The 11946-nt window shown below is 54.7% G+C and overlaps 2 protein-coding genes across 2 annotated transcripts; both read right to left on the bottom strand.

Moving 5' to 3' along the window:
- Positions 1 to 176: 176 nt before the first annotated feature.
- On the bottom strand, positions 177 to 2084 carry CGCA056_v010952 (putative secreted lipase; the record flags this gene model as incomplete). The annotated part of the gene is made up of 3 exons (XM_037326199.1): positions 177 to 858; positions 910 to 1855; positions 1913 to 2084. 3 exons carry the CDS (start codon positions 2082 to 2084, stop codon positions 177 to 179), a joined length of 1800 nt encoding a protein of 599 aa, XP_037175798.1.
- Positions 2085 to 7751: 5667 nt separating this feature from the next.
- On the bottom strand, positions 7752 to 9494 carry CGCA056_v010951 (uncharacterized protein; the record flags this gene model as incomplete). Its single annotated transcript, XM_037326198.1, has 1 exon — positions 7752 to 9494. The coding sequence occupies one exon, from the start codon at positions 9492 to 9494 to the stop codon at positions 7752 to 7754; it is 1743 nt and encodes a 580-aa protein (XP_037175797.1).
- Between the last annotated feature and the right edge of the window lie 2452 nt (positions 9495 to 11946).

Below are 11946 nucleotides of genomic sequence, written 5' to 3'. Positions count from 1 at the left end.
CGTACGATGAACTCAATACCACCTCAGGTTACAGTGATCACGATCGGTTTAGATTCCTGTGAAGAAATCGCCGGATTTTGAGAGAATTAATAAGTTGAAGAGAATCATGAGTTTGTCATTGATTAAAGATATCTACAGGAACTTCAACGCGCCGAAATTGACCCCCTGAAAGCATCCTAAATGCGCAGGGAATCGCCAATCTCGTTGAGATAGGCGATGGCCTCCTCGCGATAATCATCAGCCACAACATCAGCGCCACTCTCGCTCCACAGCATCGTTGACTTGCTAGACGAGTCATACTGCGGCCAAGTGGGCACATCGGTCATGTCATGCTTGTTGGGGTCCAAGTTGTTTACAAACGAAATGAGGGTGCCCATCAGATGGCGCGAGTTGTTGCTGGGCAGCGCACCGAAGAAGTTGAGCACAACATCGCTGGCGTGGAAGCTGCCCAGGTACGGGATCGCCTCCAATGCATCAGAGTCGGCGTAGTCAGCCTCGGTAATCTCTCCCAAGGTCGCAGTGCCGGCCAAAACCGATGCGGGCAGAGCCTGCTCGATAAGGTAGTTCCACTTGTTGCCCGGAGCGGCGCTCATCAGCTGGCGACGCTGAGACTCAAAGCTGTAGTCGCCGGTGATGGCGGAGATACGCTTGAACTGAGTGTACAGAGCGTTGTTGTCGCCAGTGCCGAAAGGCGAGCCGGCCGTCTGGTTGTCGGGGTACAGAGTCAGGATCTGCTCCAGCTGGGCCTCAGTAGCGTTGGGCCACCAGGCCTTGAGGAAGTAGTCCATAACATCGTCGTCGGTGGTGGTGTTGGCGGCGTTGATCAGAGAGAACAAAGTGCCTTCGTCGCGCATGTCACTGGAGAAGTAGTCAGCATCATTGCGCAGATGACTTGGCATCACAACTTACCCCCAAAGCAGAGGAACGTCGGCAATAGCTCCCGCGCTGACAAGCTTGTCCGGGCTGTCAGTGAAGACATCGCCATCAGGCCGGATGGTCCATGATGAGGCCAAGCTGTTGTAGCCCAGGAAGTACGGCACTGTCTGCATGTGTGCGTAGATTTCGCTGTACTCGACCTCCCGCAGGCACGCAATCTTATCCGTGGCACTGCTGCAACCGACGTAGCTGACGAGGGAGTCAAAGGTGCTCTGCTGCCTTTCGGGGCCATCGACCTTCAACGGGCCTCCCGAGCTGCCGACGGCGGCTCGGAAGAGTCCCTCGTTGTCGCCGCCGTTGGCCACCAGGTGAGCGGCCACTGACCAGCTGCCCGCGCTCTCGCCCCAGATGGTGACCTTGTCGGCGTCTCCGCCGAAGGAACCAATGTGCTTGTTCAGCCAGCGGAGAGCGTTCCTCTGGTCTTCGAAGCCCAGGTTGAGCAGGCCAGCAGCCGCCAATTCCTCAGAGGCACTGAAGCCAAAGTGGTTCAAGCGGTAGTTGATGGAGGCAACAATGATGGGCTGACCCATAGCGACACTACGCTCGACAATGTTGGTGGCCTGGTAGATCACTCCCGGGTTCTCGACATCGGCCTCCAGCAGCGAACCTCCCGCGCCCGCCTCGAAGCCACCGCCGTGGATCCACAGGAGAACGGGCAGGCCGGCAGTGCTGCTGGTGTTTTGCGGCACATGGATGTTGATGGAGAGGCAGTCTTCGCCCTGCGTGAGGGTGGACTGCGACAGAGCAGCAACGAGGACGCCAGACAAGCTGCCTAGCGGCAGCACAGACGGGTCGATGGATGAGGGGAGCTCATGCTGCGGGCAGACGACGCCGTACTCTGAGACATTCTGCACGCCGGAGACGGAGTTCTCGGCCAGTACCGAGTGGTTGAACCGGGCTGCTGTAGCATATGAAATGCCTAGAAAGTATCACAATTAGCATGCGGGGTTGAGAGGAGACAGGGAGCAGATCTTACCTAGATAGTTTGAGGTTCCGGTGTTGTCGTCGTTCTTGCCCTGAAACTGGGCATAGGAGGTGCTCACAATGGGGGAAGCGTCTCCGACGAAAAGAGTGGCGCCGGTGACGATCTGCGTTGTCGCATGGCAAAGGCTCAGGGCCGAGGCAAGGACTGCAAGTTGCTGGAGCATTGTAAAGAATGGACGTCTGCGATCGACAGACAAGAGAAAGTTTGGCGGGCGGATGAGGAGCCTAGAACATACTGGCGTTCGTTCTAGGGCGTCTCAAATATATTTGTGTACTTTTGAGCTAACCTCCCTGACTTTCCCAGGCCTCCGATCAAACGGCAGAGTGGCAATATGCCTACGTGAGAGACTATCGTAAACCCGCTGCGGATACTTGGACGGAATGATCGCATATTCCGGCCAGAAGGAACCTTTTCTGGGCATCACTCCACGATCGTCTGAGCGGCCCCTCCGCGTCCGTTATTGAAAATTAGAATATCATCGCGACTTTATGCGCGAAATCTGAGTTGTGTACACGGCCACGCGGCAGTGAAGAAATATTGAAATGTGCGGTGGAGTGTATAAACATTCAGAGTGGGATCGCGGCAAGGTGTAACGAATATTTAATAACGCGCCGGTGGGATACCCTTGGATGTGCGCTATCCTCTGATTGTGCAACGGGTGGAACCGTGGAAGCGTTCGTTGTCTGACTCGTGTGAACTGGGTCGTGCGACTCATGTCCAATCGCAGTATGGTGGCATGCCGGGCCGGCGTTCGGATGCGGAAACGGGCTCATCAGGTCCGCAAGCACGTGGTGGAGTAAAATGCCCTTCAACCCCTGGCCGCTTTTTACAGCAGGATTTTTTGAAACTGGCCGAACAGCTTCGTCTTGATGGCTTCGCTTGGAATACTTCAGCAACCTGTTTTTTCGAAAAGTATCTGTGCCCTTGATCGGAAATCTCAGTGCTGAAAATGGTTGACATTTGTGTATGGCGAGATGCTAGCTGGTCATTTTTCAAAAGATACTGAGTGGCAGCTGAAGGCGATATCAAAGCAAGTCGAGAAGCGGCAGCGTGAAAGCCGGACTAATTTGACGATAACCCTGTCCTCCGAGATCGCCCCGCAGACCTACCACCGATTCAGAGGCCGGGAAGACCCCAAGCGGGTTAAATCAATGACAGGCGCCAAGATTAGATGCCGGGTTATCTATTGCATTCCGTGCGGTGCACCGCCAGCCTACGTAACCTTAAGGGGTAGTGACGTCTTGGGAAACGATATCGCGAGAACTAATGTTGTTTCACCAAGAACCTGTCAACTTCGTTCAGACATGGAATAGACGTGGTACACCTTGTCACAAGACTAGGCTTGACGAACTGATGGAACCTTGAAAAGGGGTACAGTACCAGCTCCGGGTTCATGGTTCTCACATCTTGCTCTGTAATGGACCTGAACAAACTGCCGTACTTGTGCTCTAGTGGGTGCGGGGACCATCAGTTGGATCCCTCACAGTGAAAAATTGAGACATAAGAGGATGGCGAGGTATGCACTTGGCTGTCTCAGGTTCACTCAAAGCATTTCTCTCAAAGCATTATCAATTCCTGGTGTCTGTTTGAATGAGAAAACAGGAATTTAGCTGCAACTCTGCGCGTTAACACAAAACCCCACAATCTTCGCTACAGTGCAATCTTATTGTCTTCTGAGATGATTATGATATTCGTCTTTGCCAATGTCAAAACTTGGATTTTGTAATATCATGTTGAGCCTGTACATGAGTCTGCAGTAGCTTTTCAGGGCCGTGATTCGTCTGTTTACAGCCTGGTTCTGCGATTGATTTCAGGGCTATCGAAGTGTTCCGAGCCCCAAACACAGGTACGCATCAAATACGTTCATTGGTTTTGCACTGGAGGAATGGACTTTGCCATAAACTAAACGGTGGCACGAAACCCGCATTCGCGGGTGGAGGTTGACCACCTGATGTCACTAAGACTGATCTCTCGACCACAGCGGATAAAGGTCCCAGGATATTGTTTGCCCTCGATTGACTCAAGACAAAGTGCGAAATAGCTTAAAGTAGTACGTAGTAGATATAGACACGGCATCCGATGATTGCACCCTCACGCCCCTTGCTTACCACTGCCCTTGCCATTGTCGTCGGTTTTGAAGCAACAGAAGAACTTCTTTCCAGTCACGCAAGAATGACCTCCTCCCTTGTCATCTTGCCCCTCCTTCTTCCATCCGTCGGGACATTTTGCATCGCAGAATGGGGCTTCGCCGAACCACTGGCATATCTCAGCCCTGGGTACCAATGAGTTGTCGAGTTGTAGGCCTACAGTCCTGGTCAGAGAGGTTCTAGTAGTTGGAACTTTGCATCGATGTGGCTTTTTCAAAAACTATAATGACCTATTTCCATCCACGCGCGACTCATTGGGAAACTGGTGAAGCTTACCGACGGGAGTGGCCGACGCTCTCAGCGCCAAGGCCGTCAACACGAGAATTTCGAGGAGCTTCATTTGTGTATGTATTGCGTTGCAGGTGTCGAGAGGTAAATAGATTACCGATATCTGTCCGCAATTTTGACAGGCGGACGCATGGCTTATTAAACTTCGACTGCGTGTTGAAGCTGAAAACCACGCATTGTGAGGTCTGGGTGACGATGAGTGAGCAGTAGCACGTGCGACACGTTTGACTTTTCATGCAAGTCACCCACAGTAATGACTCTCGGAAGCCGGATCGCTCTCGCTTCCAACGAAGTTGAGGAGACTGTGTTTCTGTCGATGGGACGGCTCCTGACAACCAAGCTCACCCCTGCCATTGGAAAAGCTTGACCACACCAAAAGCGACTACCACACCGAACTATGGAGATTCATAACGCATTTCGTCCAATCATTCAAAATGTGCTGATATTCTCAGCTGGCATGATAGCACCAGCTGGGAGCTTGCATCGGTCCGATGGCTATGACGAAGACGTGCAAGGCGCCGAAGGAGTTGCTTACGAGATAAGTGGAAAGATGAAATCAGCCGGGGCAACGTGCCCGCCGAACCTTCGAACAAGACGAGAATTTCGCATAACCTCGAACGTTGAGAACTTGGATGGCACCTCGCGATGTGTAGGGTGAAACCGGTACAAAGTTCTCCCAAGATCTCCCATGGGAAAGATGTTACATTTTCTGCCTCGACTACTGAATACTGCAGCACGGATAATCCGGCGATAGGAGTGCAGCTTTCATGCAGATCTGAGCCCCTCTACTGGGCAGCTCTCGGCAGTCATATTCGATCCTGGTGACCATAGGCATGCTTTCACCATTGTCTGCGTCTTATACAATTTCATACGTAGACGGCGGAGCACAAGGACCGTGAACGAGACGAAACTGTAAGTCATAGTATGGGGAATTTGCCACGTGTACCACCTTGCGAACTGAATCCTGGTGTCTGAAGTAGCGGCGGATCGAGGCAGTATCAACTGCAGAGGAATGCTCAATTTGCTGTTTCGATAAACCCGGAGACATCACAGTAAACGTGGAGGTCTTTGATGTGAAGCCAATCACAAACAGCGTTGCGGGATGGCACCAATCTATCGCAACATATTTAACTAGCTACAGCACATGCTAAGTTTGAAATTCTTCAAGGGAAATACGCGCCGAATTAGTTCCACTCAGTTTGATGACTTCACATGCACATGTATGGGGTTGCCTATCGAGCATGCAATGTCTCACGTTCGGGGTGAATTGTGAATGGGGGCAAGCCAATGATTATTACAAAGCTTCTCACGTTATCCTTCTTTAGAATCTATAGAATACCATCCGGACGGGAACGATACAAGACTATGTAGGAGATCAGCGAAGACTGGCCAATCGGCGGTGGTATCAAACTGACTTATCCAGGGTCTATAGCGTGCTTTGAAGTCTTTCGAAGATTCATTCTAGACATCAACGCAGCCATTGCAGTGATTTCTAATAGAACACGCAACCACCCTTTCCATTTCGCCAAGCCTTGCTTGGAACAAGACACGTATCATCTTTTACACCTCTCTTTCTACATAGAGAGATGCAGCCTCAAGTGACCCTACGAAAGAGTTCTAGAAGCGAGCTGTCAAATCCGACTTTGAAACAACTGACTTGCTGGCTGCGGTAACCCACCAATTGGAAGATGGTCGGGAACCTTAGCAGGAGCTTCAACACTTGCGAAGCTTTCCTTCCATATGTAGGAGTCGATGAGAACTATGCATGAGGCGTGTTCGAGACTGTGTCGATGTTGCCAATGATAAATGTCCTTGACAGAATACCCCGGAAGCAGAACTTAAGACGAACCTTTATGTCTTTGTGATGAAGATGTAAGCACACCGTAGCACAAACGGCATCTTTTCTGCCACAGACTTCCCAAGCTCATGTCGGAACTTTATTTACAAGTTATTTCAATACGAGGCGAATGCTCGACGCGATTGTCCTATGATCGGAAGGGGGGAAAAGAATACCTTTATACTGGTTCGTTGCCTGATACAGTCGGCCAAGCTTCCTTAGCAGTAGACATACTGACCATCAGAGCTTCTTGGGCCATTCAAAAGGCACCAAACGATTTAGATTCTGAATTATAAATGACCAATCTACTTTGACATGTTTCCTCAGCTCATCAACAATATGCGGACAATGACACCTTTCATTTGAACGGTTCGGAGTTGCTAATGAACCACCAGTAATCGTCTCTTGGCTCCTCCGTTCTCGATAGATTCAGAATCCGACACCACGGTGTAAACCCACATCTGGAATGCCGACATTGAATACTTCAGAGAATATGGCGAAGGGAAGCGAGGGAATACTATTCATTCATATGACCACAGTCACCCGAACGTACCGCAACCAGCCGCGCCTTGCTCAAGCTTTGGCAGACTTATTTGTTACCAGCGAACTTTGCCTCCGATCTATTGACAAGAACCTGAATCAAGCATTCATTTGTCCCGAATCCATGACTTCCAAGACCGGCTTTCGTTTCTATACACAAATAATGGTCTTTCTCCGGGTGGTTGCAATACATCAGCCTTACTCCGCCGTACAGTGTTGTCGAGGGACGATGCCCTCGAGAAGCGACCCCGCGTATCGTGCCTTCCTCCGACTATTAAAGTCGATTTGTGTCTTTCTTTTCTTACCCGAGTCAGGGAATCGAACATTACATCGTCTGCAGTACTTTATGACAGCCAACATTGATTGGCACATGACCACGATGTTGCACGACAGCCTTAGGACCAATCTGCCAGCAGAAGCCAGAATGTGTCTATCTCCCACGTATTGCGCGAGGATTTCTCCTGGTCGGACTCCAGAGATGCTGGGCAGGGACAAGAAGTGCGAAAAGAACAGGAAATCAGATAGCGTATGATGCGAAATAAGCATAGGATTGGAATGTGATCGACAACCAGACAGATGTGTGCTGGAGCTTGCGTCGACTTTGCCTCGACATGGAAGACAAGAGTCTTTAGATTGCTCGTCGTGAGAGTCATCGTAGTCTCAGTCTTGCTAAATAGGCTGCCTGTGATGTATGCTGCCTTTTCAAACTGGTCTGCTCGACTTTGAGAAGTTGTTGGGCAACCTCTTGCATGTACATCATGAGGCAGCTAGAAGAACAACGTTTGAACATCGAAAAGATTGGTGATTACAAGTACCTAAAAAGCTTGTATCTACAGTATACCCTTCCCAGTCATACATCGTAATCATCATTCCCATATGTACCCAAAATCATTACCCTTTTTATCTTTTTCCCATAAACCCATAATCCAATCATCATAAAACACAGAGGGCATTGGAACCAGCCAAACCCTAGACAACAATAAAACAACAAACAAGTGGAAACACCTCGCGAGCGAGGCTAGCAAGCGCCGTAGCGCACACCCCTCTTACCAAGCTCCTTCCGTCCAACAGGGTCCTCGGGCATAATCCACCCTCTCGCCCTCTTGGCCTCCCTCTTCTCCGCCAACTGCGGCTTCGGCATCCACTCATCCCGCGGCAGCGCCTTCCTCCTTGTCCCCTCCGCAGGCGCACCAATCTCCGCCTTCCAGTGCGCGACACCAAGCCCACTCGCCTGCGGCGCATCATCGCCCGCCATCATGCACAGGCCCCAGAGCGCAAGGCACGCCGTCAGCGGCACGTCCCCGTCCTCGTCGCTCACAGACGCGCCGAGCGGCACGGAGGAGACTTCCAGAAAGCCAAAGTTGGGCACGGCGTCGGGGCCGTTGCGGACCACCACGAGCTCGATCTCGGTGAGGATGAAGCCGTAGCGGCAGGAGTGCTCGCGCATGGCGTGGTGCAGCGCGGCGAGGCCGCGGAGGTACTCGACGCGCTTGATGGCGCCCTCGACGCGCATGCCGGTGTTGAAGCGGTCGAAGGAGCGCACGAGGCCGACGACGCGGGCGGTGGGCTTGCCGCCGAAGATGGCGGCCGCGGAGGCGGGTTCGCCGGCGGGGGAGGCGGTGAAGAGCAGCTCTGAGGTCTGCTTGCCTGAGGAAGAGGAAGATGACAGTTGCATGGGGCGAGTGCTGGAGATGGCCAGCGCGGCGTTGAGCTTGGGGAGGTAGTGCGAGGCGTAGATGGCGTGCAGGGCGGCCTCGGTCTCGGGGTGGCGGGCGGCGGGGGCCGGGTGGGGGAGCAGGGGCGCCGGGACGGGGCAGTTGAGGAGCGAGGCGGCGCCGGGGAGGGAGAGCACGGTGGAGAGGTTGAAGGCGGTCCAGGGGCGGATCTGGCGGACGTCCCACCAGAAGTGCTTGGTGTTGGGGTCGCGGAGGGGGAAGGAGATGGTGCGGACGAGGGACGGGGCCGGGTTGGGGCCGGTGAGGTAGGACATGAGGGTGGTGCTGGGGGTCGGGTCCGGGGTGGAGGCGATGCTCAGCGGGGAGGGCGCGCGCGGGGCGGCGGTGTAGGAGGGGAACATGTAGGCCTCGGTGGTGGGGAGGGCGGCGGGCTGCGGCGCCGGGGAGGCGGCGGCGGGAACGTATGAGGGCATCTGGCGGTAGGTCGGGAAGCCGTACTTCTCGAGGGCGGGGGCGTCCAGGCTGCAGGTTGAGGCGCGGCGGGAGTGCATGTCATCGGCGAAGATGACGGGGGAGCAGAGGAGGGAGGAGGTGGAGGGCTCCTCGGGCTGGCTGACGAAGGAGGAGGGCATGTTCCAGGTGAGGGTCTCCGGGTTGGTGTAGCTCCGGGCGTGGGTGGGGCGGAATGCGGCAGCGGCGGCGACGGCGACGACGCTACGGCGCGGGGCCGGAGCCGGGGTGCGGGGCTTCGGGGATATCCTGGCGCGCTTGGCGGGGGGCGACTCGATGGCCTGGTCCTGGGAGCGGATCTTGGGGAGCAGCAGGGGCCCGTGCTGCCGGATGGGCGGGGACGCGCGGGACGGGGTCGTCATGCGGGTGCTCACGGAGTCCGGGGTGGACTCGGCGGTGGAGACGTAGGAGTAGACGGAGCCGTTTGAGCGGGAGCGGGCGTGGCCACCGGCAAAGTGTGTTGTTGTTGTCGTCGGCTGGGGCTGCTGGTAGGGGAGGTCGTAGGGGAAGGAGTCGAAGGAGAAGCTTGGCGGTGTTGCGGGTTCGCACGAGGGGAAGACGAAGTCGAAGGACATGTTGTCCGCTGCCAGACTGGGGGGAGCGTCAGGATGGGTGTAAGTGAGCGAGGCGGGCGGGGGAGTTGCATACGAGGACATTGTGAATGTGGCTTCAGTTGTTTGTCTTTGCGACGGGACACGATTATGGAATTATCGAGGAGTGTTTCGTGAGAGGGGAGGAGGCCAGCTCCAGAGTCTTTGAGACGTTGTTCTTTTGGCGAGCAAAAAAATAATGCAGAGCAGGTTTGCCGTGAAGCAGGGGGTTGAGAAAGCCGGGCCCGCGTTCAACAAGACCACTGTATCCGAGATCTAACGTGTATTTTGATTTCCTTTTCTTGAGTTCCAACAGATTTGATTGATTGAGAGCAGTCGCATAAACAAACAATAATAGGAGACGAGTTTTAGAAAACGGAGAGATGGAGGAAGAGGAGGAACGAGGATGAGGATGAAGAGAGAGAAGGGCCAACGAAAGGGAACAGTAGGCGCGGGGAGGGGAGGGCATCTTTATCCTCGCGGGTGAGGCTCGCTCGCAGCCCAATGGATCTGGGAATGGCGATGCGGTGCGCGACTTTGACGACCCGCGCGGCCACCGCTGGGCCTGCTGAACCCTTGACGAGGGCGTGTGCTGGTGGTCGACGGGACTGGGAATGGGTCTGGTACAACGCAGCGATGGGGGTGGGCTGCGCATGCCCGGCTTGGTGTTCCCGGGGTCCCATGAACGGATCGTGGGCCGAGACCTGGACGACTACGTCTCTGTCTTGTGCTTACCGACATACGACGACCGGGGGGAACGTAAAGGGCAGCAATTGAGAGATACGTATTGGGTCGTGTATTTTCCTCTTCTCGTGCGTAGCATCAGAAGAGGCGACGAGAATGACATGGGGTGTGGGAGCAGATCAGCCACGAGCGAACGACGGTCTGCTGGATGATGGAGCTACTGCAGCTTCTCTTCTGCACTAAGAAAGGTCCCACCAAGGCGTTGAGAGAGCCAAAAATCTGAAACACGGGGTTGGGAGGCTGCAAAGTCCATCATCTGCATGGCTGCTGCAGTCGAAGAAAGAGAGACGTTCGTCGGCCGCGTATCAGGGCATCGAGACGGCCTGGCTTGAGGTCACTCACTGCGGTTTCTTGGTTGGGAAGGTGGAGACCCCGTTGAGGCGGAGCTCTGCATCCGACACTGTTTACACTGTCTTTGATCGGGTTGATGTGATGCAAAGTGACCGTTTAAACGGCAATATCAAGACACTGTATGGCATCAACCACTCACCGTCCACAACAGCGTCTTCCGTCGTCTGCCCCCCCCCCCTCCCCCCCCCTGCACAGCGGCTATGACTCATTTTTAGACACATGGCACCGACTAGCCCGGCCGTGCATTAGCTCTCTGCTCAACCTCTTGGCGCCTTTCTGTCTCTCTCTCTCTCTCTCTCCACTATCAAAAAGATGGAGCTGCCTCAGCTTCCCCCACACAGACGAGAAACAGGGGTGGCACACTGGACGAACACAACATCAACAAATGGCGACACGGACGAACCTAGACGCGGTAGCGATGCGTGTAGTGCGATGTCATGCGTCGCCGTGACATGCGATGCGATGCGCTCAGATGCGGTTGCGCTCCCTCCCTCCCTTCAGCGTCCGTCGCGTCGAGGAACAGCCGCAGCAACCCCGCGTGTCACTCGCGAGGGCATTCCCAACTCGTCTTTCCTGTCCGTCCCGTGTGTGCTCTGTCTGCCAGCGCACCTCGCAGCCCTCCCTTCCCCAACTTCTCCTCGAGACTTCTTCTCTTGTCCTCGCCCGCCTCATTTCCTCCCGATTCATCTTACACCCGCGCCCTCGACCGACTCCAGGGCACACCACAATTAACAAAAAGTACACGAGGGAAAGAAAAGGCCAGGCAGCTCCCAAGATTACCAGGCGCCTGTCGCATTTCCTTCCGAGACAGAATCGGTGCGCAGCGGGGTGGGCGTCGGCTGTTTCTTTTCCCTGCCCGCAATCTAAAACAGCCGCTTGCTAACCGCCCGGGCGGCTACACAGCACCCGATCCTCGGCGGCGGCCCTGGCTGGAAGTGGACGGTGGTGGTCCCACGGCGGACGGCGCTTACACCAGAGCATACATAGTAGTGGAACGAAAAAGTGCTAAGAGGGGGTGGTCTCACGACAGTCAGCAGGTCCATCAGTCAGCACTCTCACCATCATCTGAAAGACACAGAGAGAGAGAGAGGCAGCCTTCCAGCCGCCCGGCGTCTCACTCTGTAACACCCTCAGCCTTCACGACCCGACCCCAAAGAAGGCCCCGAAGTCGGCCCCTCGACGATGAAGCTGAAGATCATGTGCGCCTGCCTCGTTCCCCTCAATGCATCTGCTTCGTCATCGGAAGACGACATAGCCGCGCAAGTCTCACTGTCACCCTCACCGAAGGCCTACCTCACCCGCCTCCGCAATGTCTAAGCCTCACCAAGCAACCGCTCTCTGC

This window comes from Colletotrichum aenigma (assembly GCF_013390185.1).
Source record: "Colletotrichum aenigma strain Cg56 chromosome Unknown KSG_Cg56_contig07, whole genome shotgun sequence".
NCBI lineage: Eukaryota > Fungi > Ascomycota > Sordariomycetes > Glomerellales > Glomerellaceae > Colletotrichum > Colletotrichum aenigma.
The sequence above is the reverse complement of the archived record's forward strand: the minus strand, read 5'-3'. Positions and strand labels throughout refer to the sequence as shown.